The sequence below is a fragment of the Procambarus clarkii genome, chromosome 67, assembly GCF_040958095.1.
Source record: "Procambarus clarkii isolate CNS0578487 chromosome 67, FALCON_Pclarkii_2.0, whole genome shotgun sequence".
NCBI lineage: Eukaryota > Metazoa > Arthropoda > Malacostraca > Decapoda > Cambaridae > Procambarus > Procambarus clarkii.
Window position 1 is genome coordinate 30,016,705 of NC_091216.1, and position 26,256 is coordinate 30,042,960.

The following is a 26,256-nucleotide window of genomic DNA, read 5'->3' on the forward strand; positions in this document are numbered from 1 at the left end:
TCCTGTGTAATCTGCCAGAGGTACGACGCTCGGGTGTGTCCTTATCCAGGACCTCCACCACTCCCTAAGGAGCGAGTAGTCCACCTTCGTCCTTTTAAGACCACTGGTGTATACTACACAGGAGCTTTAACACTAGTAGGCACCAAGGACAGAGTTTCAGTGAAGCCGTACATCTGTCTATTCACCTGTGCCACAACAAGGGAAGCACATCTAGCCACAACAAGGGAAGTACATCTAGCCACAACAAGGGAAGTACATCTAGCCACAACAAGGGAAGTACATCTAGCCACAACAAGGGAACTACATCTAGCCACAACAAGGGAAGTACATCTAGCCACAACAAGGGAAGTACATCTAGCCACAACAAGGGAAGTACATCTAGCCACAACAAGGGAACTACATCTAGCCACAACAAGGGAACTACATCTAGCCACAACAAGGGAAGTACATCTAGCCACAACAAGGGAAGTACATCTAGCCACAACAAGGGAAGTACATCTAGCCACAACAAGGGAAGTACATCTAGCCACAACAAGGGAACTACATCTAGCCACAACAAGGGAACTACATCTAGCCACAACAAGGGAACTACATCTAGCCACAACAAGGGAAGTACATCTAGCCACAACAAGGGAAGTACATCTAGCCACAACAAGGGAAGTACATCTAGCCACAACAAGGGAAGTACATCTAGCCACAACAAGGGAAGTACATCTAGCCACAACAAGGGAAGTACATCTAGCCACAACAAGGGAAGTACATCTAGCCACAACAAGGGAAGTACATCTAGCCACAACAAGGGAAGTACATCTAGAAGTGACTCCTGACATGAGTACTGGGGCATTCATACATGGCAGGTTTTCCGCAGATTTTCTGCCTTTCGATCCTGCCCGAAGTTGATGAACTCAGACAATGGGTCCAAGTTGGGGAAGCATGTCTGAGGGAAGTCTGGAACCACCTAGCGGTACACACTGTTCTGAATCAACGGCACTGCCATTGAAAGTGTATACCCTCCAAAGCACCGTGTCACGGAGGTTTCTACGAACGAAAGGTGGGTACAGTGAAACGTTGTTGTTGTTGTTATAGATTCAGCTACTCGGAACAAGTTCCAAGTAGCACGGGCTATGGTGAGCCCGTAACTTACCTGGCACAGGAGCAGGGCAAGTAGCACGGGCTATGGTGAGCCCGTAGCAGACTTACCTGGCACTGGAGCGGTGCCCTGCTCTGTACATCTGTACAGTGAAACGCTCTCTACCGTCAAAAGATTGACTTACAGGAGCTACAAACCGTTGTCACTGAAATCGAATCTCGGGTCAATAACAGACCACTGACCTACCTCTCTGACGATCTCTGGCAACGCGAACCACTAAGTCCATCTCATCTGATGTATGGGGAACTTCTTAGCCCTCTAGCGTCTCTCATGGACGAGGCACCAAAAGATCCTTCATATGTCTGAGAGAGAGTGACTTGGTTCAGCACTTTAAACATCTGACATGAGAAATAAGTCGATGGAATGACGTTTGTACTTCAGAATACCTAACTGCTCTAAGGAGGTATCATTAAGGGGGCAAACAACCCCCTATTACAAAATTATCTTAAACCCTGGTGACATAGTTTTGGTGGACAGTGCTAGACCACGCTCAGAGTGGCCTACAGGTCGTATAGTCTCTGTTCATCCAGACAACCAGGGTAACTTGAGAATAGTGAAAGTGCCGAGGCACCACTACTCTCAAAACCTTGGAGAAACTGGTTTCTTTAGAGCTAGCAGGAAAAGAAGTTACTCGAAGCCTTCTAACCTCTACAGCTCTTGTATGGGACATCCGTCCAGGACTGCCACACAACAGTGCAAGTTAAAACAATATTGTAATTCTGAAGGAGAGGAATGAAGTGTTCGGCAGCCCTAAATATTGGACTTCGACCCGTGTTTCTCCCTCCCCCTCCCCCTCATAATTATGTTGGAAATTCCGACACTAGATTACTAACAACCAATATAACCAGCAAACATGGTTATACTAGGGACATACTAACATACATTACTAATCGTTAACTTCATTAGAAGAAAATGGGTTTAAACCGTTCAGAGAAAAGGGAGGTTCGTGATGTCATAAAAATATTTATTTATTTATTAATTAATTTATTTATATATATACATACAAGAAGGTACATTGGGTTTGTGAGGATAAATAGCATAATGATTACATTCTTGTAAAGCCACTAGTACGCGCAGCGTTTAGGGGCAGGTCCTTAATCTAACAGAAAATTTTAAGTAGGCAAATACTAGCAAAATTTATTACATGATAACGGGTACATTGCAAGAAAAAAAATGAGATGAGGGAGGTTTGTAGGTATATTAAAGCACATAGGTAGCTCAGATTGATTGCCTTGTCAGCTTGAATGGTAATTTAACAAAGATTAATAGGCACAATACAGCATATAGCAAGCACATATAAGACAGCAGTGATCACAATGGTAAAGTTTGGATTAAGTACATAAAGATTGGGAGATTGGGTAACACTAGATACAGAGCAATTTTAAAGCACAGAGTAGGAAACTATGAAGATGAAATTAGGTACTTTTTGGTTTTGATTTTTGAATGAGGCAAAAGTTGGACAGCTTTTTAATTCATTAGGGAGTGAGTTCCATAGACTAGGTCCCTTTATTTGCAAAGAGTGTTTACACAGATTAAGTTTGACTCTGGGGATATCAAAGATATATTTATTTCTGGTGTGGTGATAATGGATCCTATTACATCTGTCCAGGAAGAGTTTCTGAGTAGGGTTTGCATTTAAGAACAGGGTTTTGTCAATGTAGTTGACACAAGTTAGTTTGTTCATTTATTATGCACCCCCATACCAATCTTGTGGGTGGTAGTGGAAAGGGTTACAGAGGCACATAATGGGTTGACACAAGAGAATGTGTGGAGTGAGTTTATGTTTAGCATGTTTAGGGATTTAAACAAGAGGGCTGAGTATTGTCTGAGAGCAGAGTTTGTTATTATTCTGATAGCAGATTTTTGCTGGGTGATGATGGGCTTGAGGTGGTTTGCAGTGGTTGACCCCCATGCACAGATACCATAATTAAGATAGGGATAGATTAGTGCATAATATAATGAGAGGAGAGCAGAGTTAGGCACATAATATCTGATTTTGGAGAGTATACCAACTGTTTTAGAGACTTTCTTAGTTATGTGTCGTATGTGGGTGCTGAAGTTGTGTCTCTTGTCTAGGAATAGGCCAAGAAACTTTCCATTATTTTTATTACTGATGTTAATATTGTTTATCTGTAGCTAAATTGCATTTGTTGATTTGCTTCCAAGTAAGATGTAGTAAGCCTTTTCTATGTTTAGTGTTAGTTTGTTGACATCCATAAATGTACTTTTTTTTAATTCATTATTCACAACATTAATTAGTGTATGTGGGTTGGGGTCTGAATAGATGAGGGGTAATATCATCACCAAACAATATAGGTTTAAGAATGTTAGAGGCATTAGGCAGATCATTGATATATATAAACGCTTTGCCCGAAACGCTTTGCGTAATAGTGGCTTTAGGCATTGTATGTACTAGCTATACCTATAAGTTAAACAATCCTTGTAAATATTTATTGTATGTATGTACCTTACCTAAATAAAATTGTATTGTATTGTATTGTATAAGAAATAGGAGAGGTCCCAAGATGCTGCCCTGTGGCACTCCAACGGTTATTGGTAGAGTGGGAGAGGTTATATCATTGATGGCTACACCTTGGTGTAGATATTCACCATACTTAAATATATTCATAAATATTTAAATATAAATATATATATATATATATATATATATATATATATATATATATATATATATATATATATATATATATATATATATATATATATATATATATATATATATATATATATATATTCATAGTACTCCTGGTTGGAAGAAGGGGACCCTTAACCTCGGAGGAAACCACACATAACGCTTTAGAGGGAATGTTTAGGAGTCATTCCTAAACATTAGAGGGAATGTTTGGAAACTTTTCCTTTAAGTGTAATAGAACTCATGAGCACCATACCAGAAATAAATATCTATTTGATATCCCTCAGAGTCAAACTACATCTATACAAACACTTCATGCAAACAAAAGGACTCAGTCTATGGAACTCACTCCCTAACGAATTAAACAAAATTCCAAACTATGTCTTATTCAAAAGTAAAACCAAAGAGTACCTAATTTCATCCTCATAGTTCCCACCGTGTGCTTTAAACTCACACTTTATCTTGTACTACCTACTTCCCCAATATTAAGTACTTAAAGACATATATCTTCACCAGTGCAATCACCTGTCAATTTGTATTGTAGTTATATGTTGAAATAAAACTGCTACAATGTACCTTTCATCTTACCTGACATGTTACATTAAGGACCTGCCCGAAACGCTATGCGTGTTAGTGGCTTTGCAAGAATGTAAAAATAAACATACCAATCATGTAATCTACCATACCTATTGTCCCTTCTTCTAAATAACTATTATTATTATTATTACATAAGGGCTTGAGATCACACAAATATCAAAATTAAGACAGCATGTCTAATTAGAAATCTAAATTATAAATATAAATTAGAAATTAATTAGAAATATCCAACTCCACATACTCTATTTGACACACAGAAATCACAATAGCGTGATGCATCAAATTCTTTTACCATGTCGTGGCTCAGTCGATTAAGTCGCGTCTGAGATCCTCTCGGACGTAGATTCGAACACTCATCACGGCACTTGTGGATTTGTTCATTTACTCTTTTTAACTTTGGAATCACCAACAAAGAGTACATTAATTTATAACTAAGCTTCTCTATATTGTACCGTAGTCACAATGTCTGCACCACATTACAACCATAATGTTCCTCTATAAGACATGTGTGATTGTAACCAGACGAGTACACGGCATCGCACAACGCATGTGTGTGGAGCTAGATATGTGGTGCATGTGTGGAGCTAGATGTGTGGTGCATGTGTGAAGTCAGAATCAAGAAGGCTAGCTCACTAGCGATACTAAAGTTGCCTCCAGGCGAAGAGCCCGAAATATAGTGTTCTTGAGATAGTGAAGCCTTATGCTAGCAGTTGCTAATCATCATCGTACAATATGACATACAAGGTCACATCATATTAATTACATTTTTTTTTCTCATTTAGTTGTCATTACAAAGTCACACTGACACTAAACCCACCTAAGCAAGATCCCTTAAGCAGTAACTAATTACTAGAGCAGCTAATATCGCTAGAACTAAGTTTAGTAGCCTCAGTTAGAACAAAGTAAAATTTAAATACAATTCTGATGAATACCCTGGTGCATTCTAGCACCAGGCTATTCATCAGGCTAGTGCGTCAGAATTCTGATGAATTCTGGTGCATTAGCTCTAATTAAACACTCATACGATGTATTTAGCGTATGTCGCATACTCCAATACAAAAAATAGCTTGTGGTCATCCTGGCTCAATCAGTTAAAATTTATGTTGAAAAGAATTGCACGTATCTGTAGTAGCATTTACAATATACACAACTTTGTATAAGCTTCAGCGCTAGCATTACAAGTTAAAAATACAGAGGGCAATATATGATTGTCACTAAATATATGCAACTGATTCTGAATTTCATCTTACAAAAAATTATATTTAAAGTTTCTTAACGTATCAGTTAAGAAACTTTCAGTTGTATACATCCAGAAACTTGCTCAGTGGAAATGCTTTTAAAAAGACATCTCAGTCACTCCTGTCCATTTGATCTTGTTGTATGCTAGTATATAGTACGTCATTCCAGCATATATGTCCTTGTTCAGTAATGTTTACCAAGGTTCATCTTTATATAGTTTGCAGCAGTTGTTTAATTACTATTCCAACATCAACGGTGATTGGTTGGGCTGGGTGAGCCGCTTGTGGCGCCATTTGTCAGGAGATCTGGAAAGACTCCCGCCTGGATGTTGAAAGATTTTTATTGTTCTTGTAGTAGTGGAGGCTTGTCTGGCGTCAGTCATCATCTGTATTTCGGCTTGTCTTGCTGGGCATTCCGTTGAGATGGCGGAGCATGTGGACGGCACACACCACTATGACTGGAGCATGTGGACGGCACACACCACTATGACTGGAGCATGTGGACGGCACACACCACTATGACTGGAGCATGTGGACGGCACACACCACTATGACTGGAGCATGTGGACGGCACACACCACTATGACTGGAGCATGTGGACGGCGCACACCACTATGACTGGAGCATGTGGACGGCGCACACCACTATGACTGGAGCATGTGGACGGCGCACACCACTATGACTGGAGCATGTGGACGGCACACACCACTATGACTGGAGCATGTGGACGACGCACACCACTATGACTGGAGCATGTGGACGGCGCACACCACTATGACTGGAGCATGTGGACGGCACACACCACTATGACTGGAGCATGTGGACGACGCACACCACTATGACTGGAGCATGTGGACGGCGCACACCACTATGACTGGAGCATGTGGACGGCACACACCACTATGACTGGAGCATGTGGACGGCACACACCACTATGACTGGAGCATGTGGACGGCACACACCACTATGACTGGAGCATGTGGACGGCGCACACCACTATGACTGGAGCATGTGGACGGCACACACCACTATGACTGGAGCATGTGGACGGCGCACACCACTATGACTGGAGCATGTGGACGGCACACACCACTATGACTGGAGCATGTGGACGGCACACACCACTATGACTGGAGCATGTGGACGGCACACACCACTATGACTGGAGCATGTGGACGACGCACACCACTATGACTGGAGCATGTTGACGGCACACACCACCTCTCCCTGCTCACACGTGCTGCACGAATCAAACCAAAGTAAGCAAAACAAATACAGAGCAGTATTAGTATTGGTTAAACTGATAAAGTTGCTAACAAAATAAATTGCATGATATTTTAGATTTGATATAGAAATTTTAAATATTAACATCATAAAGTTCATCGTTCTATAAGTTTTATTTAAAGGACTATGAACACTGTAGATTCAGTACAATTAAGAGCAGACTTGGAATGTACATCAATGTCAGTTAAAAAAAAAATTCTAGTTTAGATTAGGCTGTAAATTACACATAATGTAATATAAATAACATTATAAAGAAATTTTCACCCATTTAAATTATTTCCAATCTTTACTGATAAAGCTCTGGACGAACTCTTACCAGTTTTCTATCCTTGGAGTATTCATGAAGATTTGAAGCTGGGAGAACTGAGATGCTGATATTGTACACCCGCCAGGCAGGTGCACCTCCTCCTCCCGACCCTCAGCATAGGAAAGGTCCTCGTACCGCACCGGCAGCTCTGGTGGTCCTGATTCCTCTATTGAGTGTGGAACGATTCATGTTTACAGATTTTACTTCTGGAACTCTTCAGAAATAATGCTGCAAGGTTTGTGGATTAATTTACAAAATTTAGTTTTTTAATGCTTCGTGAATTCGATGTTATGTTTACGAAGATTTTATAACAATGAACACAATTAAAAGAGCCTTTGACTTCATGGACAAAAATGTGGTTATTCAGCTGTACAAGACTCTAGTGTGCCCCCTGAACTACTGTATCCAAGCAGGGAGGCCTAACCTTCTAAAGAACGTATATGTTTTTTAGGAAAGGTCAACACAGAACGACAAAAATCCTCTCAGAGCTCCTCTCACACCAGGTACGGTTGGGAGCCTCATGACTAACATCACAACAGTCCCTGTCTGATCTGTTATTCTTGGACTCAGTTCTGATCCTTAGATCTTCAATTCAAGTCTTTGATATAGTGAAAGCTAGAGTGGAGAGCACTCTGAATTGTACTTGATAAAGATTATGACTTATAGATTCTTGAGTATATGATTTACATGCTTACAATTGTTACTTCATAACATCAGATAATATTGTGATACAGACAAGTTCCATTCCTTGTATTAATAACTCTTGAATGGAAGGTGGCAGCCCCCTTTCTTCCTTTTCTTTTCCTTCTCTTCCTTTCAGTTACCTTTCTTTCACCTCCTCGCACTCACTCATCCCTTTGACCTCACTCTATGAGTTTTCACCTTTCTTTCTCCAATTTCCGATGTTTCAATGGTGGCAGCCCTTTTTTCTTCTTTCCCAGCTCCCTCTTTCTTCTTCATTCTTACTTCTTTTTCCTCTCTTCTGTCAACCACTTCCACTACTTTCTATACTCTTCTACCTCTTCTAGCCTTTCTTTCTATCTCTTATCTAATTTATCTACTCTAACCCATTTTCTCTCATTCTGAACTTTCCCTTTCTCTTGACCACTCTTCCTCACTCCTCCCCTCCACCTGACTCTCCCTCACTCTGTTTTCCATCTTACTCCAATTATTCCCTTACATTACAATACTATAGTTATTGCTCTGGCATTCATGCAGAACTAGTACTGTCATCTAGGATGTCATGCAGAACCTAGTACTATCCCATCCAGGAAGCTATACAATACTAGTACTATCTAGAAAGTCATGCAGAACTAGTATTGTCATCCAGGTGTTCATGCAGAACCTAGTACTATCCCATCCAGGAAGCTATACAATACTAGTACTATCTAGGAAGTCATGCAGAACCTAGTATTAACCAGGCAGTGACACACTTGAGGGACTCTCCAGGTACTTACCCAGAATAGGCAAGACGGCGCTTGTGTCTTCTACCCAGTCGATAACTGCAATGTAGAAGAGAACGGGTAGTGGAGGTGGGTAGGAGGAGCAGTGTGGGGGTACAAGAGTGGGTACTGGAGGTGGGTAGGAGGAGCAGTGTGGGGGTACAAGAGTGGGTACTGGACGTGGGGTAGGAGGGAGCAGTGTGGGGGTACAAGAGTGGGTACTGGACGTGGGTAGGAGGAGCAGTGTGGGGGTACAAGAGTGGGTACTGGACGTGGGGTAGGAGGGAGCAGTGTGGGGGTACAAGAGTGGGTACTGGACGTGGGTAGGAGGAGCAGTGTGGGGGTACAAGAGTGGGTACTGGACGTGGGGTAGGAGGGAGCAGTGTGGGGGTACAAGAGTGGGTGCTGGACGTGGGGTAGGAGGGAGCAGTGTGGGGGTACAAGAGTGGGTGCTGGACGTGGGTAGGAGGAGCAGTGTGGGGGTACAAGAGTGGGTACTGGACGTGGGGTAGGAGGGAGCAGTGTGGGGGTACAAGAGTGGGTGCTGGACGTGGGGTAGGAGGGAGCAGTGTGGGGGTACAAGAGTGGGTACTGGACGTGGGGTAGGAGGGAGCAGTGTGGGGGTACAAGAGTGGGTACTGGACGTGGGTAGGAGGAGCAGTGTGGGGGTACAAGAGTGGGTACTGGACGTGGGGTAGGAGGGAGCAGTGTGGGGGTACAAGAGTGGGTGCTGGACGTGGGTAGGAGGAGCAGTGTGGGGGTACAAGAGTGGGTAGTGGACGTGGGTAGGAGGAGCAGTGTGGGGGTACAAGAGTGGGTAGTGGACGTGGGGAGGGTGACAAAAGCATGCCGTGACCTTAACACTAATCATTTTAATACTGACAAGGGTACGGGTCTGAGCCCAGGTAATGATGATAATAGTTACCAGATATCAACTGAACAATGTTGAAATTGTCTACTGTCAGCGTACGAAAGATCTGTAAGCCATGACAGCGGGAATCTTAAGCCAAAAATAAATGCAAAAGTGCATGAAATAAATCACATAGGATACTGGGATTTATTTCTTGAAGTGTTAGCAATATTCTCCAGCCTTACTTGCTATAGTTAGGCCTCACTTAGATTATACAGTTGACTAGTGATCTCCGTGCTAGACAATGAACACAAATTCACTTAAGGTGAAGTATATATATATATATATATATATATATATATATATATATATATATATATATATATATATATATATATATATATATATATATATATAATATGATAAAAATATAAATGGAAACAATATATGCAAATAGGATCTTTTTCCGGTCCTCAACCAGGCCTCCACCCCCAGGAAGCAGCCCGTGACAGCTGACTAACACCCAGGTACCTATTTTACTGCTAGGTAACAGGGGCATAGTGTGAAAGAAACTCTGCCCATTGTTTCTCGCCGGCGGCTGGGATCGAACCCAGGACCACAGGATCACCAGTGTGCTGTCTCCCATGGATACGTATAGATTCGGAAAGACCCGTGTAAATATGGGTTTGGCAGCCCGTCCTCCTGTTTTGGTAGTACTTATAGTAAAGCTGAGGACCATAGTACATATACCGACGTACTAACGCAATTAGAAAGTAGAAATCTGTATTATTGGATTTAGAGAAACAGAAGAACGATTTTCTACATATGTTGCAAAGACCAACTAAACAAAACCTAACCTTCCTAGGCCTAGTACACACTAGATGAGGCCTAATATAGTATATATGTGTGCTATACTAGGCCTAGGAATATTTAAGTTTGCTTTTTAGCTTCATTTTTTCGAACTCTTATAAAGTGAATTGTTCAAAGTTCTACTATCTAATTGCTTAATAAGTCAATGTTTGTACTATGGTGCACATAGTTATAAAATCTAAACGGGCGGATCTGTTGTTCCAAACCGGTTGTTGATTTGTTGAGCAAACTGCTGGATAGCGTGGCTAGATTGTTTCAAGCGTAGGTTACACATATATGCGAATGAGTTTGGGTGGATATAGATAGGAGCTGCCTCGTATGGGCTAAAAGATCTTCTGTAGCTTCCTTAATTCTTATGTTCTTATGAGGGGGCGGGAGGGTGAAGCGAAGGATGAGGGGAGGAAGATAGGAGTGGGAGGTTTAGGGGCCTCTACACTACTGGAGGGACTCTCCACACCGAGGAGACAGGCAGGAAGGTCACACTCACCTGGGGGACTCTCCACACCGAGGAGACAGGTGCGGACGCAGCCGTTGAAGCAACACAAGCGGCTCTGGGGACACTGGTAGTGGTGGAGGCAGGCGGGGACTCCACACAGGTCCTGGTGAAAGGGCTGGATGGGAGGAGGACACTGGGAGAGGGCGGCCAGCGCCTCCCCTACAGGGATGCCCTCCTCAGGCTCCTCCCTCACCTGCCACACCAAGAACGAAGGTAAGTTGCAAGTTACTCACTCACTCACAGGAATATAACTCCCATATATTACCAGAAATAAATGATACACTCAATAATATAAACGATGACTTATTCATTACTAGAATCATTAACCTTCATTCAGTACTAGAATCACTGGCCTTCTTCCATTACTAGAATTATTAGCTTTCATTCAGAAAACACTGACCTGGGTAAGGGGATTACCTGATGGACAGAAAACAGTCACAGCGGAGACGAGGTTTCAAGGGAAGAAGGTAACAAATAAATTCACCAAAGGACAGTCCTGGGACCCCTATTGTTCCTATTCATGTGAGGGACCAACCCGAGGGAGTAAACTCCAGGAGTGGACTAACAAATGTGTTACGGTATCGACACCATCGCCGGAGTGAGGAGTGGCGATTTTGGCGCCATCTATGGACCTGCGCTCCAACTCCCAGGTATGAGGTGACATGCAGACAACGCCATCTGTTGGCGATAGTGTAGGCGACGGTGAAAGGCTCCTGTTTCATACCTCAGAAGGTGAGATCGATGATGATGACCTGTAGTGGGTGGCATCAAGCTGTCAACGCCATCTAGGTTGTGAGAGCAATTACAATTTCAATTCCCTGGTGGACGGGTGTTATCGTAAGGTCACCCAGTATACTGTCTGTCTAGCTAATGATGTTTATGTTCACAGAGGTGACGTAACAAGGCAATTGTGCTGAGGAGGGCAGTTCACCTTGGACAGTCCAGAACTCTTGACTAGGTCCTGTGAGAGGACAAAGTGGCCGCCGTCGGTAGTAGCAGTGTTGTATGGACCAACGTACCCAGGATCTGGCCAAGAAGAGTTACGAGATGACAGAAGTGCGTCTGTTGAGAAGTGCTGCTAGTGTGTTGCTCGAGACTTCTGCCAGGGTGTTAGCTACCCCTGTACTCGCCTAGTTGCACAACCCTAGTTGTGCACAAGCACAACTCGCCTAGTTGTGCACAAGCACAACTCGCCTAGTTGTGCACAAGCACAACTCGCCTAGTTGTGCTTGCGGGGGTTGAGCTCTGGCTCTTTGGTCCCGCCTCTCAACTGTCAATCAACAGGTATGTGATTACATGAGACCCCTGAGGTGTTGCTGAAGCCCTCTGCCAGTGTTTCTAGAGAGCGGGTGTTGGGTATTGGGACATCATTACAGTGTGTGGACTGGCCCCTGGTGAGGAAGGTGAACTCCCCGGTGATTATCATTGAGTGTGGACGACGTGTACCTGGACGTAGTGGACTTGCCGGGATTTGATGAACACTGCAGGTTTATTTAGTGTCATGAGTGAAAGCGACACGGTGTAAATGTGTCGTAATACGATTATAATTTATATATATATATATATATTATATAATATTGGTGTAATTGCATATTGTTTACCCCCCCCCCCTTATTCCTCGCACTGTAACGTACTGCCGCCAATTCTTGAAAACTTGTCATCGACTTTGGGCAGGATGAAGAAGGTACAAGACACGTTAACAGAAATAACCGGGTTGCTGACCGTAACAAAATGGTTACTAGAATTCAGTGCCAACACGTGTAAGGTAATGAAGGTGAGAATGAAGACCAGGAGATATCTACACCATAAGGAGAAGGCAACTACAGGAGTCTGAGAGAAACAGATCTGTGAGAGTGCTGGCATTATATCCTCTATCTCCACACACAAATACAGTGAAACATCGGCTGCATCGAGATGCTTTCAAACCTAAGCCAGGGCTCTTCCAAAGCAAGCTACACAGCCTTTGTTAAACCAATCAGGTATATGAAGCACCTGCCTGGAATCCGGACCCTGTAAAACATTAAACCAAAATTGAGAAGATATATATGTTGAGAACAAGATCAGTGCCAGAGCTGAAAAAGGATATGATATGAGGATAAATTAAGAGAACTTGACCTCAAAACCCTGAAGGAGAGGAGAAACTGAGGTACATGATCGCAATATACAAGATACTATGGGAAATGTACAAGGTGTTTAAGGACAGCCACTTTAAAGTGAGAGAAAGTAGGGCGAGAGGACATAAGTGGAAACACAAATGAGTCGAATAATTATAAGGAAATATTCGTACCGTGTACGGGTGGTCTCTAAAAATGGAATGCACTAAAAGAAGTTATGAAAGAGACCTCCATCCTTAACTTTAAGGCAAGATCCGATAACGAATTTGAACGTCAGAATAGTTAAATTATAACACAACAGGTACAAAACACTAAGTAGGCGGACTAAACCTCGCTTGCCCTTAATCACTGAGAGGTACGTCCACCCACCACACCACCACCACTACAACCACACTACCACCATACCATTATGACCACCACCACCACTACAATCACACCACCACCATACCATTATGACCACCACCACACCACCAATTGGGTATATGTATACCACTACAACCACACCACTACCACCACAACCACCACTACAACCATACCATCACCATCATGACCACCACTACACCACACCAACAACCCCATCCCCCTCCCCCCTGACCACACCATCTACACACAGACCTCTTCCTACGATAAGCGGAGTGGAAGACGTGCATATGGCATCTCTGGTGATGGCACCCCCACCCCCTCAGCACCACCTCCCCCCCCCATCAGCACCCCATCAGCACCCCCTCACCCCCCCCCCCTCACTTCTCCCTTGTGCAGACGAGGAGTCACAATAACATGACTGAAATATGTTGACCAAACCACACACTAGAAAGTGAAGGGACGACGACGTTTCGGTCCATCCTGGACCATTCTAAAGTCGATTGAGAATGGTCCAAGACGGACTGAAACGTCGTCGTCTCTTCACTTTCTAGTGTGGTTTGGTGAACAACCTCCCCCTTCTCTAATTGTCTTGTCTCCCCAAAGAGAAACAATGATATCATCATACAGTGAACGGCAGCAGTTCAAGTGCGCAAGACAACACTACCCAAGAAAGGTCAAAGGTGACAGATGGTAACACAACTGTTTAAATGGCTGCCTTGATCACTTCACCAACCATCCCGACGCGTTAAACTATCATATTATTATTTCAGTGTTAAATAAATCCCTGTTTTTCTATGCAATAATTCAATACTGACTGCAATTACTATAATATTGAATTAAACCTATTTTATCATTGATGTCAACAATTGTTTAAACTTTGGTCTTCTTGATGTACAATTTGATGAAACACAAAATCCAAACTGCTGTGCTCATTAAGTACAGGTTATAGTTCTTGTGTTCCTTAAATACACTTCCCAGTTACTCTGCCCATTAACTACTGCTTCGAATTACTGTACCCATTAACATGCGCTCGCATGCACCCACACACACGCACAGTTACGTGCGTGCGTAGCATTTGTATGATCACCACATACAAAATTCTCAGGGGAATTGACAGGGTAGACAAAGATGGATTTAGAACGTGTGGTACACGCACAAGGGGACACAGGTGGAAGCCGAGTACCCAAATGAGCCACAGAGACATTAGAAAGATCTTTTTCAGTGTCAGAGTAGTTAGTAAATGGAATGCACTGACTCCATACACAGTTTCAAATGTAGATATGATAGAGCCCAGTAGGCACGGGAATCTGTACACCAGTAGATTGACAGTTGAGAAGTGGGACCAAAGAGCCAAACCTCAACCCCCCCCCCCCCCCCACAAGCACAACTAGGTGAGTACACAATAAAACTGACCCTAGATGCAGACAGATTCACTACAAACGACAAGGAAGTGTGCGAGGAACTCGATGATAAGAAATTCTAGGTGGTCTTCACATTAGAGGAAGGAGAAGTTCCAGCGATAAGAAAGGGAAAGTGATAAGAAAGCACATGTTGGGACGTACACAATCGCGCGCAACGTTACAAGTTTCCAAATCGGTCGCAGACAAGAAAAAAAGCAACGTAAAAACCAGCAGAAGTCTCTTAAATATTTGCAATTTCGTCTATACAAATGTACAAATGCTTCCTCCGCTTAAGTATACAGCGTGTCCGTCAGCTGACGGCCATGACGTCATGTGTTTACCAAGTGAGGCGCAGACCGCCATGATGCTGGGCAGCGGCTGCCTGACCTTTGTAAACACACGTTAATGACACTATGTAACAAAGAAATCTCGAACACTGTTTATGTAGAGCAGACGTAAATTAGTGTATTTGTTTGTAGGTTTGATTAGCATTTTAAAAGCACTACAATCACCTTCTGTGGTTGATTGTTCATTACGATGAAAAGGGACAGTAGAACAACAAGAAGTGCACTTACATTGTATTAGGCTTGGATACCCATGTGCATGGGAAATAGGCTTACAGGTTCCGGAAGATGAGAGGAAATGTCAGCACTGCAGAGAAATGCCCGACAGACGACTGGAACATTATCTAACACAGTGCACAGTTACAAACCCATTAAGATTTCAACTTAGATTTAACAAAGCAGTTGTTAAAACACATATGGCAAAATCTTACTGAAGCGACCATACGAGTCATAAATACTCACACTCTGTCCCAGTAAAACAGAAATTAAGCAACACTTAGTGGGCCAGCCAGAGGCATAGGGCCCGCGAAGGAATAAAAAAAAAAGTTCAATAAATTATTGAACTGTAATCACTTACTGCGATTACAGAGATGGAGTACTTACAACCTGCCACAGACGGGGACGGGTTCTTAATTAAAATGGATTTAACTGTATTTTTGGAAACTAGGTTAATATTAAAGTTTTTCAGAGCTGGGGCAAGTTTGTCAAGTCCTTCAAAATACAGTAAAACCAGCTAGTTTTTTTTAGTTCTGGTTTAGACTTTAGGAGCACGTTTGTTGAACGACCTTTTTGCTTGCTTAAACGCGACACCCAAGAAAGATTTTGGGTATTTTAGTCTCTCTACAAAGCAATTTAAGTTCTGGTAAGCCAGTTACTCGGGTACTAATCCAGCTCCACACATTAATTTAATAGGCGGCAGCTGTAGAATATTTACAGCCACTTGCATGAAAACTTTAGATATTTGGCTAAAATTTCAATGTAGTGACAAGAGTTTACAGAACGAGCGTTATGTTTCCCAGGCAAGACAATATCTAGGTCATAACACTCCGCTGATCTCAACCAACAACAAAGGGTTCTCCAACCATGGTCATGTAATCTGGAAGTTTGTGGGTAACTTCTTAAATATGTGGAATGTCAGAGCGACGCATGTCGATATTTGGGCTGACCCCCACAACCGACCCCCAGAAATTAACACTTGTGTCGTCAACTTAGTTGTGACGGGATCAAATCAGCGCCACATGTAGGTGAACTTCTTGTGCAACTGGAGCTTGCGACGTACGACAAATTTTAAGTTGAATATTAATTTAAAACTATAAAATAATGTGATGTACTTTCTGTAACTTCATAACACTCGTGTTATGAGATTACAACTGACTTTCTCAATGAGGTTACGTGCCCCCCTCCCCACCTCACCTGGAAGGGTGCCCCTTTCCCAACAGCTGGAAGAGGGGCCGGGTAGCAACACAGGATGGGCGTGTGGGCGGCGAGGTCTGAAGGCATGTACTGGTACTCACTGTGACGGGCGTGGGCAATGTGCCGTCGTGCTTGCTCAGCCTCCGTAAGTGTTCCCTGTGGTGATGGTGCACGTCGCCTTGGTGGTGGTGATGACGCTGAAGGTGCCTTGTGGCGTCACCTTGCAGAGTGAGCAGCGTCAGCAGCAGCAGCATCACACCTTGCTTCAGCATCATGGCGGCAGTAACCTAATAGTGGAGAAGGCTTGCTTACACCCGCCGCGACGTCTTCCCTTCCTTCCCACGCTCGCTGGAGGCCCACGCCCACTTCTTCAAGAAACCTTAACAATAACTTCGTTATTAAACGCTAAAATCACTGGAGTAGCGTAAGAATAACAATGACAACGTATCGCTTGACGATAAATAATGCCAGTATATCACCCAGCTGGTAAAACTTGGGTGATAGACACTTGTCTGGGAGTGACGGCTGGCACTTGCATATACACGGGGTGACGAGCGACGGGCAGGTGGACGGAAGGGAAAGATGTGTCCGTCCCTCACTCTGTCTGGATGCAGACTGACGAACTCTGGGATGAGGACCATACCGTCGGCCCTCGGGTGGTGCTGACTCACACTGGCCGGTCTTAAACCCACAGGCGGTTGTGCACCATCAGTGTGCACCACCAGTGTTCTACATAAGTCTGCACCACCAGTGTTCTACACAAGTCTGCACCACCAGTGTTCTGCACCACCAGTGCACTACACCTGTACTTTCCAATCAGTGACTACACAGAAGTGAGGTGTAGCTCTTCATGCCCAGCCTACTGACCATGTTGTACCTGTTGTTATAATTTAACTATTCTGACTTCCGAATTCCTAACTGAATTTAGCCTTAAATTTAGAGGTGGCTTCCACAAATTCTTTCAGGTGCATTCCACTTGTTGACCGCCCTTACAGGGTATTCCACACAAGTACTCTTTCCCTACTTTCTCTCAATTTAAAAGGCTGTGCTTATCTACCTTATCAAGTTCCCTCAGTATTTTGTATGCTACAATCATGTCCCCTGTTTCTTCTTACCTCCAGGGTTGTTAGATCTAGTTCCCTTAACCTATCCTCCTTGCTCAGCCCTCTTAACTCTTAATCGCGCTTTAAACTTTTGTACTTTCTCAATTATAATTCTATGCTTTGCAAGGTGTGGATTCCAGGCTGGTCTGCTGCATATGTGGACCTCCGGTGTTAGTGTTGGAGAGATATCCACTCTCTAAATAATAATAACAAACAGCAGCTCCGCTATGACTGTGATTTCTCCATAGCTCGAACAATTATGTATTAGTGATAAGACCTACACTTAATGTATGATGATTAACTGTAAATATGTAGCCATTAAAATAGAACAGTATCTGTGTAACTAGCTGCCATTATAATTATAAGGTGTTAAGGATAGATGAAATTGTTAATGTAGTAATCTCCGTTAAGGTGTGATAAAGACCTTTTGTGCCCTCAGTAATCCTTTTTGCGCTACCGCTCGCAGGATAAGTATGGGGTGCACAATAAACTAGCCCCCTCCGGCGTCCTTACCTTGAGGTTACCTTGAGGTGCTTCCGGGGCTTAGCGTCCCCGCGGCCCGGTCGTCGACCAGGCCTCCTGGTTGCTGGACTGATCAACCAGGCTGTTGGACGCGGCCGCTCGCAGCCTGACGTATGAGTCACAGCCTGGTTGATCAGGTATCCTTTGGAGGTGTTTATCCAGTTCTCTCTGTGACAACTGTTCTCTCTGCGTCAACAATAAAATCCTCCAAATCTTTTTCCCTCTGTTCCTGTAGTTGCCTTTCCCTTATGTTGTAGATACATCCTATCTCCATTCTCACTTCTTCATTACCTTACACTTCTTGGGATTTAATTCTAGTAACAATCAGTTTTCAATGCCATCTTGTAACCTTTCGCAGTCTTCCTTGGTTTTTACATTCCCTATCAGCTCTGTGTCGTCCGCAAACATTGACATGTATGAGCTCACTCCCTCGGGTAGCTCACTCAAATAAATTGGGAACAGTAGGGTTCCCAGGCAACCCGTTCTCGTACTTTCGAAGCAATAAGATGCTCATTTTAACATACTAAGAAGGTTAGGTAAGGTCGGTGTTTTCTATGAAGCTTTCCAAGGTAAACTAAAATATTCACAATAAATTAGTATGTCACATATGCACTTATTAAATAAGTCAATATTGACAAAGTGCGAGAACGGGTTGTCCCAGGACGGACCTTTACGGAACAAACGGAACTCTACTTGTTTCATTCCTCCAACTCGACGTAACCACGTCTTTGACTGTGACTCTTTTTTTCTGTACTTCAAGTGGTCCCCTTACCCAGATCAGTGTCTGCAGTTATCACAGCCTGCTTCTCCATCTTGTACTCCAAACATTCATAAGGAACAGCTTCAAATGCTTTTTGACAACCTAGGAAAATAGACTTCCTAGTTTTTTGTCTTATTTTAGTAACCTTTAGATCAAATTATAATATTTGCCAGGCACCACAACTTTCCGCTTCAAAATCCATACTGTACTTTTGTTAAAGTTTATCCTTTCCAGTGTTTATTTATTCTCAACCCAATTACTTTGAATAGCACTTCACACAGAATACTTGTCAGTGACATGTCTGTAACTTAGTGGCTCATACTACCAGTGTTGTGCACCACCAGTGTTGTGCACCACCCGTGTTGTGCACCACCAGTGTTGTGCACCACCAGTGTTGTGTGTTACCTATCGTACGTTACGGCTCGTGATCCTACAGCAGCCAAATTTTAATAAGTCTAGGGTTACGACACAACTGCTGTTCTCAATAGCGAATCACCAGTATAACCCCTTAATAGGTAATGAGCACATAATTAACAATCTTCGTTTAGGACTGAAGAATAGATACACAATATGATAGCTATATATTCAAAACAGTATAATATAAAAACACAGATGGTAAAGTTAACTTGTAGAATATATGAAAAATATTTTCATGGCAAGTAATATATAATAGTAACTATGGCACAACAAAATATAACAGAATATAACAGACTTATCTCCCACATGTTACTCCCCTAGTCCTGTATCAGCTACTGAACTCTCGCTCTGTCGCCACCCACATTCTCACCTCCCGTCTGCCTCATCCCAGGATGAGGGATGGAAACTAAGGACTTTTTAATATTATAAACTAATTGAACAACCACTTGTTCTCAAAACACATAAGACTGCAAGTTACATATAATAGTTACTTACAAAATATATAAGTATAATGACACCTGTTTAATTACAGTATATGAAACATTTTCTAACTAAAATAAAGTGACATCTGGAACTCCCAAACTGAACAGGTCCAGCTTTCCCGTATCAATCAAGTAATAGACGTGTGCAGAGACAACCGCTCTCCTGTCCACTGACGCTGCCACACCACACGACAATTTACCCAAAACACAATGTGTGTACATATACATGCAATGACAAAATAAAATAATATTTATTTTAAATTTATATACGTATTCTGCTAGGAGTACGTAACACTTCCACCTCCAAGAAAAAAAATGCAATGGATTGAAGATCAATGGCATTTTTTCAAAGTAAAATGTATGACACTTGAGATTTATGGTATTAATTACACCAAACATGTATAAGTAATAAGAACACATTTCTGGATAAAAATGAAAACACTCCAAATATAGTCTTACAGGAAACTCAGAAATTTCAGTCTTATGACTATGTTCTACATATGTGTCACTGGAGTATGCAAATTTATCTCTCCAAGGTACTATCTCATTTATTTCACTTTGTTTTAGATCATATTTCACACACCTATCTACAACAGTATCATTAGTAGCATGAATAGAATTGTCAATAAAGGTAGCTGCTTTCACACAGTTATCATGGCAATTTTGCTTTTCATATGTTTCTACTATTTCTTCAAGATCAGTTTCATTTTTCCATGTGATTCCTTTTCCACATGGTGAATTTTCCCAAGACAGCCTTGATTTTCCATTACTCCCTTTTTCTGGAGCTGAACTGCTTAATTGAAGCAGGCTGTATGTTGAGTTGAGTTGGGACTTCTCCTGGGTATGCTCTGACACAGACATTTGCTCATCACTCTTGATCCTCTGTGGAACACATACTCTCGCCCAATGGATACTAAAATTAGAGAAAGTAGCATTAAACCTCACAATTATGCATAAGACTTTCCCATTCATAGAACCTTCCAAAACACAAGACACCGACTTATCAAACCTTTGACCTTCCAACCAAGAAATACAACCCAAGATTAGTGCAAAGACTACCTGATCGAACTGACTCAGATGATCCATAAGGAACACAGAAATCAATTTCCTCATAACTCTGTCATAACGATCAGTGAAAGAAAACAGGCATCTGCCTAGGCACCATATCTCAATCATAACTCTCAAGACAAGTTCACACCCTCTGATGGTGAACTTGAACACAACACACACATTCATCAACCGTCTAGTCTTCCAAGAGACTAAATAAAACATGCCGAAAACGTTACAATCCTCACCATCACTTCCCAAGTGATTTACGTCTGATGACAACCAATCAACCAAGAGGTTTAAGGGTCTTAACATCTTGAAGATGAACAGCAGATTACCTGGAAAACGCCCAAGGACAATCTGAAACCCTTCACAATGATTAACTCTAGGTAGGATAACCTTATCCTCCAACTTGAATTGCACACCTGGAGCCTCAAACATCTGCTCCCCAGTATGATTTAATCCTTCACCCACAATATGACTCTGAAAATCAACACCACACTTAAGTGGAACATACACTTTTATTACTCGTGCATCAAAATTAACTGGATCTGAATATAGAGACACTGCTCTAGCATAACTCACCACTTCCTCAGAACTGGATGCACAACCTACTTGAGTAAACTCTCTCTGCTCCACCACAAGGCTTGACAAAGATGTCCCACAGTCCATTACTTCACAAGAAAATGGCTGCAGAATAAAAGTAGAGTTCAACATCCTACACACACTCTGACTCAATGTACACAATGAGAAATACTTCCTCCACATAGAATAAGAATCACAACTCCGCAACTTAGATCCAAATGCTGCTTTACCACTCTTAATGATTTTACCAAAATTTCCTCCCATGACTTCTGGAGCTGCTTGGAGTACTGTCTGCTCACAATCAACAATATAACTACCAAGCTGGGTCACATCCTCACAGACAACTGAAGAGGGAGGCTCAATGGGTCTCCATCTACTCAACAGAAGCTGATCCTCTGGCTGCTTTCCCACACTCTCCAAAGCTGGATCTACAGTACAGACTGTCTCCTTGCTTCTCTCTGAAATCTTAGGGTCAGTTCTACTCAAAGCACATAAATGAAGGGAATCTGAAACGAGCGGGCAAGTAACAGGTAGTTTGACCTCCTCCCCTATTATATCACCTTGACTAGGGTGAGGCGGGGCCTCCACAACGGACTTACTCTCGACAACTGATTCTAAACTTGGAGTGAGCGGGAATACTTCTGCCAACCCGACATCTTGTCCTAAACCATTCACTTGGCTGGAATACAGAGTCGTGGCTTTTAAGTTTCTCTCAACTCCTGGCACAACGTTCGTAGTGAGCGGGCAAGACAATGGTACATGGACATCCTTTCCCAATTTATTGGAATAAAGCAGAGTCATAGTATCAAGCTTACTCTCAACAACTAAATCGGCCACACAGGAATCTGGAACAACCACATCCCACTTCTCCACTGAAGGGGTACTGGTTACTGGAACAAATGCTTGAGTAACAACATCAGAACTGACAACTGGATTTATAAGAGTACTGACATCAGCACAGGTAGAAGGGACAAAACCATCTTCTACAACAGGTTCCTTCATAGAACTAACTTCAGCACAGGCAGAATAAACATGGTCTGCAACTGGCTGTTTACACAAACGGGGATCAATCTCACCCACATCATGATTTATGGCCACATCATTACCCAATATAACATCCACACCTGGGATGGGCAACTGTGTACTAACACCCACAGTGCATAAACGTGGTGTAATGGTGGATCTGAAATTAATGTCTATTAGAGGTACAGTTTTACATCCTGCAACACTCTGAAGAACAACAAACTTTCCTGTCTCTTTCTTCTCAACATCAGAAAGAATACTGGATGAAATTATGGTTTGGGAAGCACCTGTATCACGAAGAATAACCACTGGCTTCCACTTCCCATTAATACACAAAACTTCACCTGAAGACATATATGGTGAATACTGTTTCACCCAATTGGGGTTTACAGTTACATGTTTATTAGTAAGTTTATTTTGCACACCTCTGCAATAAATGAGACCAGTTGGTCTTAACTCAGGGTGCAATATAAAACATGAATTAATTCCATGGCCTTTTCTCTTACAATGGGAACAAGACCTTACAGTGGACACACCTGTGGAACCAACTGTAGGTTTAGAAATAACCTTATTATTATTTGACATTCCTGACAATGAAGTAGCAGGGTTAGGTTTTGTAAGAGAAGAGCTCATGGGAGTAACTGGAGCACTAGGACGGGATGGATTCTGATAAGGAGTTCGGTGAGCATTATAATTTACTCTACGACTAGACTTAGGTGAAGTGGCCGTAAACGGGGCCTTAGTCAGCAACTCATGCTCATCCGCGAGCTTTGACAGCTCATCAATGTCTGTTACATTCTTTTGTTCTGCCATAAAAGTAGACAACTGGTCTGGAAGACAGGACAATACTTCTTCCATTATGAGAAGATTCTTTAGAGCATCAAAATCAGTGACTGCAAGTGACTTTAACCATCTGTTGCAAAAATTCGTCTTCTGACGAGTAAAATCGGCTATTGTCTGATCCTTGATTCTCCTTAGGTTCCTGAACTTTTGCCTGTGTGCCTCTGGATTTAGTTGGTATGCATTGAGGATGCTTTTCTTTACAAAGTCATAATCAAAACTATGAGCGTCAGGGAGGGATGTGAAAACCTCCTGACTACGCCCCTTGAATTGAGACTGCATAATGGCTACCCACTGATCCCTTGGCCAGTTCATACTGATGGCAATTTTATTAAAATGTGCAAAGAAAACCTCAGGATCTTCCTCATTGAACTTGGGCAACTCTATATACTTATTCATCCTGATGGGATTATTATCACTATTTGTTGAAACATTACTAGTATTTCCATGCCCAGCTGCCATACGCTGTGATTCAAGCCTGAAGTTAGTGTCAGCCATTTGTTGTTGAATCTCTAATTGTTGCTTCTTTGTGGCTTCAAGTTGCAACTCAATTAAACCTCTCTGGTTTTGTGCCGCAATTTCTAAACGCCTAGTCTCAAGCTCCCTCTGCTGAGCTTCAGCCTCTAATATTTGCTGTTGCTGTTGAGCTTCAATCTCTCTTTGACGAGCTTCAGCCTCTAATATTCTCTGTTCTTTTTGAGCTTCAAGCTTAGCATTGGCTATTTGAGCTTCTAACTCAAGACGCTTTAACGTCATCTGATCACTCGACTCCTCTCTTAACTCCTCTAGAATTTCTTCCTCTAACTCTCCATTCTCAACAAAATGTGTCACAATGACTTTCAATATTTGGGCTTTAACCATTCTATTGCTGGCGGTCAAATCCAAATGATTTGCCATTTGTATTAACTCAGTCTTTTTAAGGTTCTGAATCCCTTCAAAGTCTGGGTGAGCCACCAACGCTGCAACTTTCTCCTCCATCGTTACTAACACTTGGCACTTGATTCACAAAAATAATTAAAATAATGGCACTGCACTACACTTCACTGTAAAATTGTCACCACACTGAAAATTCGCTTGGCCTCACTGCACAAACAAAATATATAGGATGACTTACCTCAAAATCGTGAAACGTTGTTACTTGACACACAGGAAGGCTTGCTTGGCACATGGAATAGTTCTTAAGAAACACACAGAGACACTTGACACTGGTACCTAGGAAGGCAAGGTTAGATTAGCATAGTTAAGTTAAAAATGGGACAATATTTCCCGGCACAGGCCCCCATAACTCTTTGTTACCTATCGTACGTTACGGCTCGTGATCCTACAGCAGCCAAATTTTAATAAGTCTAGGGTTACGACACAACTGCTGTTCTCAATAGCGAATCACCAGTATAACCCCTTAATAGGTAATGAGCACATAATTAACAATCTTCGTTTAGGACTGAAGAATAGATACACAATATGATAGCTATATATTCAAAACAGTATAATATAAAAACACAGATGGTAAAGTTAACTTGTAGAATATATGAAAAATATTTTCATGGCAAGTAATATATAATAGTAACTATGGCACAACAAAATATAACAGAATATAACAGACTTATCTCCCACATGTTACTCCCCTAGTCCTGTATCAGCTACTGAACTCTCGCTCTGTCGCCACCCACATTCTCACCTCCCGTCTGCCTCATCCCAGGATGAGGGATGGAAACTAAGGACTTTTTAATATTATAAACTAATTGAACAACCACTTGTTCTCAAAACACATAAGACTGCAAGTTACATATAATAGTTACTTACAAAATATATAAGTATAATGACACCTGTTTAATTACAGTATATGAAACATTTTCTAACTAAAATAAAGTGACATCTGGAACTCCCAAACTGAACAGGTCCAGCTTTCCCGTATCAATCAAGTAATAGACGTGTGCAGAGACAACCGCTCTCCTGTCCACTGACGCTGCCACACCACACGACAATTTACCCAAAACACAATGTGTGTACATATACATGCAATGACAAAATAAAATAATATTTATTTTAAATTTATATACGTATTCTGCTAGGAGTACGTAACATTGTGCACCACCCGTGTTGTGCACCACCCGTGTTGTGCACCACCCGTGTTGTGCACCACCCGTGTTGTGCACCACCCGTGTTGTGCACCACCCGTGTTGTGCACCACCAGTGTTGTGCACCACCCGTGTTGTGCACCACCCGTGTTGTGCACCACCAGTGTTGTGCACCACCAGTGTTGTGCACCACCCGTGTTGTGCACCACCAGTGTTGTGCACCACCAGTGTTGTGCACCACCAGTGTTGTGCACCACCCGTGTTGTGCACCACCAGTGTTGTGCACCACCCGTGTTGTGCACCACCCGTGTTGTGCACCACCAGTGTTGTGCACCACCCGTGTTGTGCACCACCCGTGTTGTGCACCACCCGTGTTGTGCACCACCCGTGTTGTGCACCACCCGTGTTGTGCACCACCCGTGTTGTGCACCACCCGTGTTGTGCACCACCCGTGTTGTGCACCACCCGTGTTGTGCACCACCCGTGTTGTGCACCACCAGTGTTGTGCACCACCAGTGTTGTGCACCACCAGTGTTGTGCACCACCAGTGTTGTGCACCACCCGTGTTGTGCACCACCAGTGTTGTGCACCACCAGTGTTGTGCACCACCAGTGTTGTGCACCACCAGTGTTGTGTACAGCTGCATCTTGGTACAAGTTACAGGAACAACAATCCATCTGGGTTCCTCACTGTTCACAGGAGCTGGACCAATGTACTATACCTGGAGGTTTACTCATAGGAGTAACGCTGCCAACGACAAAGCTTTACTTTCCTGTTGGTTTTGTGCCCACGTGTTCCTGCCACAGCGCAGGTATTAAGGAAGTAGTTTAGTAACGAGCGGGGAGCAGCAACGTGTCTGATTTGGCGTTGGACTTAAT

General features: G+C 42.7%; 1 protein-coding gene across 2 annotated transcripts; it reads right to left on the reverse strand.

The window, feature by feature from the left end:
- Window positions 1–2,113: 2,113 nt before the first annotated feature.
- Window positions 2,114–25,378, reverse strand: LOC123767582 (WAP four-disulfide core domain protein 1). Of its 2 annotated transcripts, none has more exons than XM_069310607.1 (5): window positions 24,415–25,378; window positions 10,879–11,080; window positions 8,687–8,731; window positions 7,239–7,395; window positions 2,114–6,878 (listed from the first exon to the last, which is right to left on the reverse strand). In XM_069310607.1, the coding sequence occupies exons 1-5, from the start codon at window positions 24,466–24,468 to the stop codon at window positions 6,827–6,829; spliced, it is 510 nt and encodes a 169-aa protein (XP_069166708.1). In that variant the 5' UTR covers window positions 24,469–25,378; the 3' UTR covers window positions 2,114–6,826. The 2 variants fall into 2 exon arrangements, with proteins under 2 accessions (XP_069166708.1, XP_045613291.2); XM_045757335.2 differs by lacking the exon at window positions 24,415–25,378 and adding an exon at window positions 16,623–18,602.
- Between the last annotated feature and the right edge of the window lie 878 nt (window positions 25,379–26,256).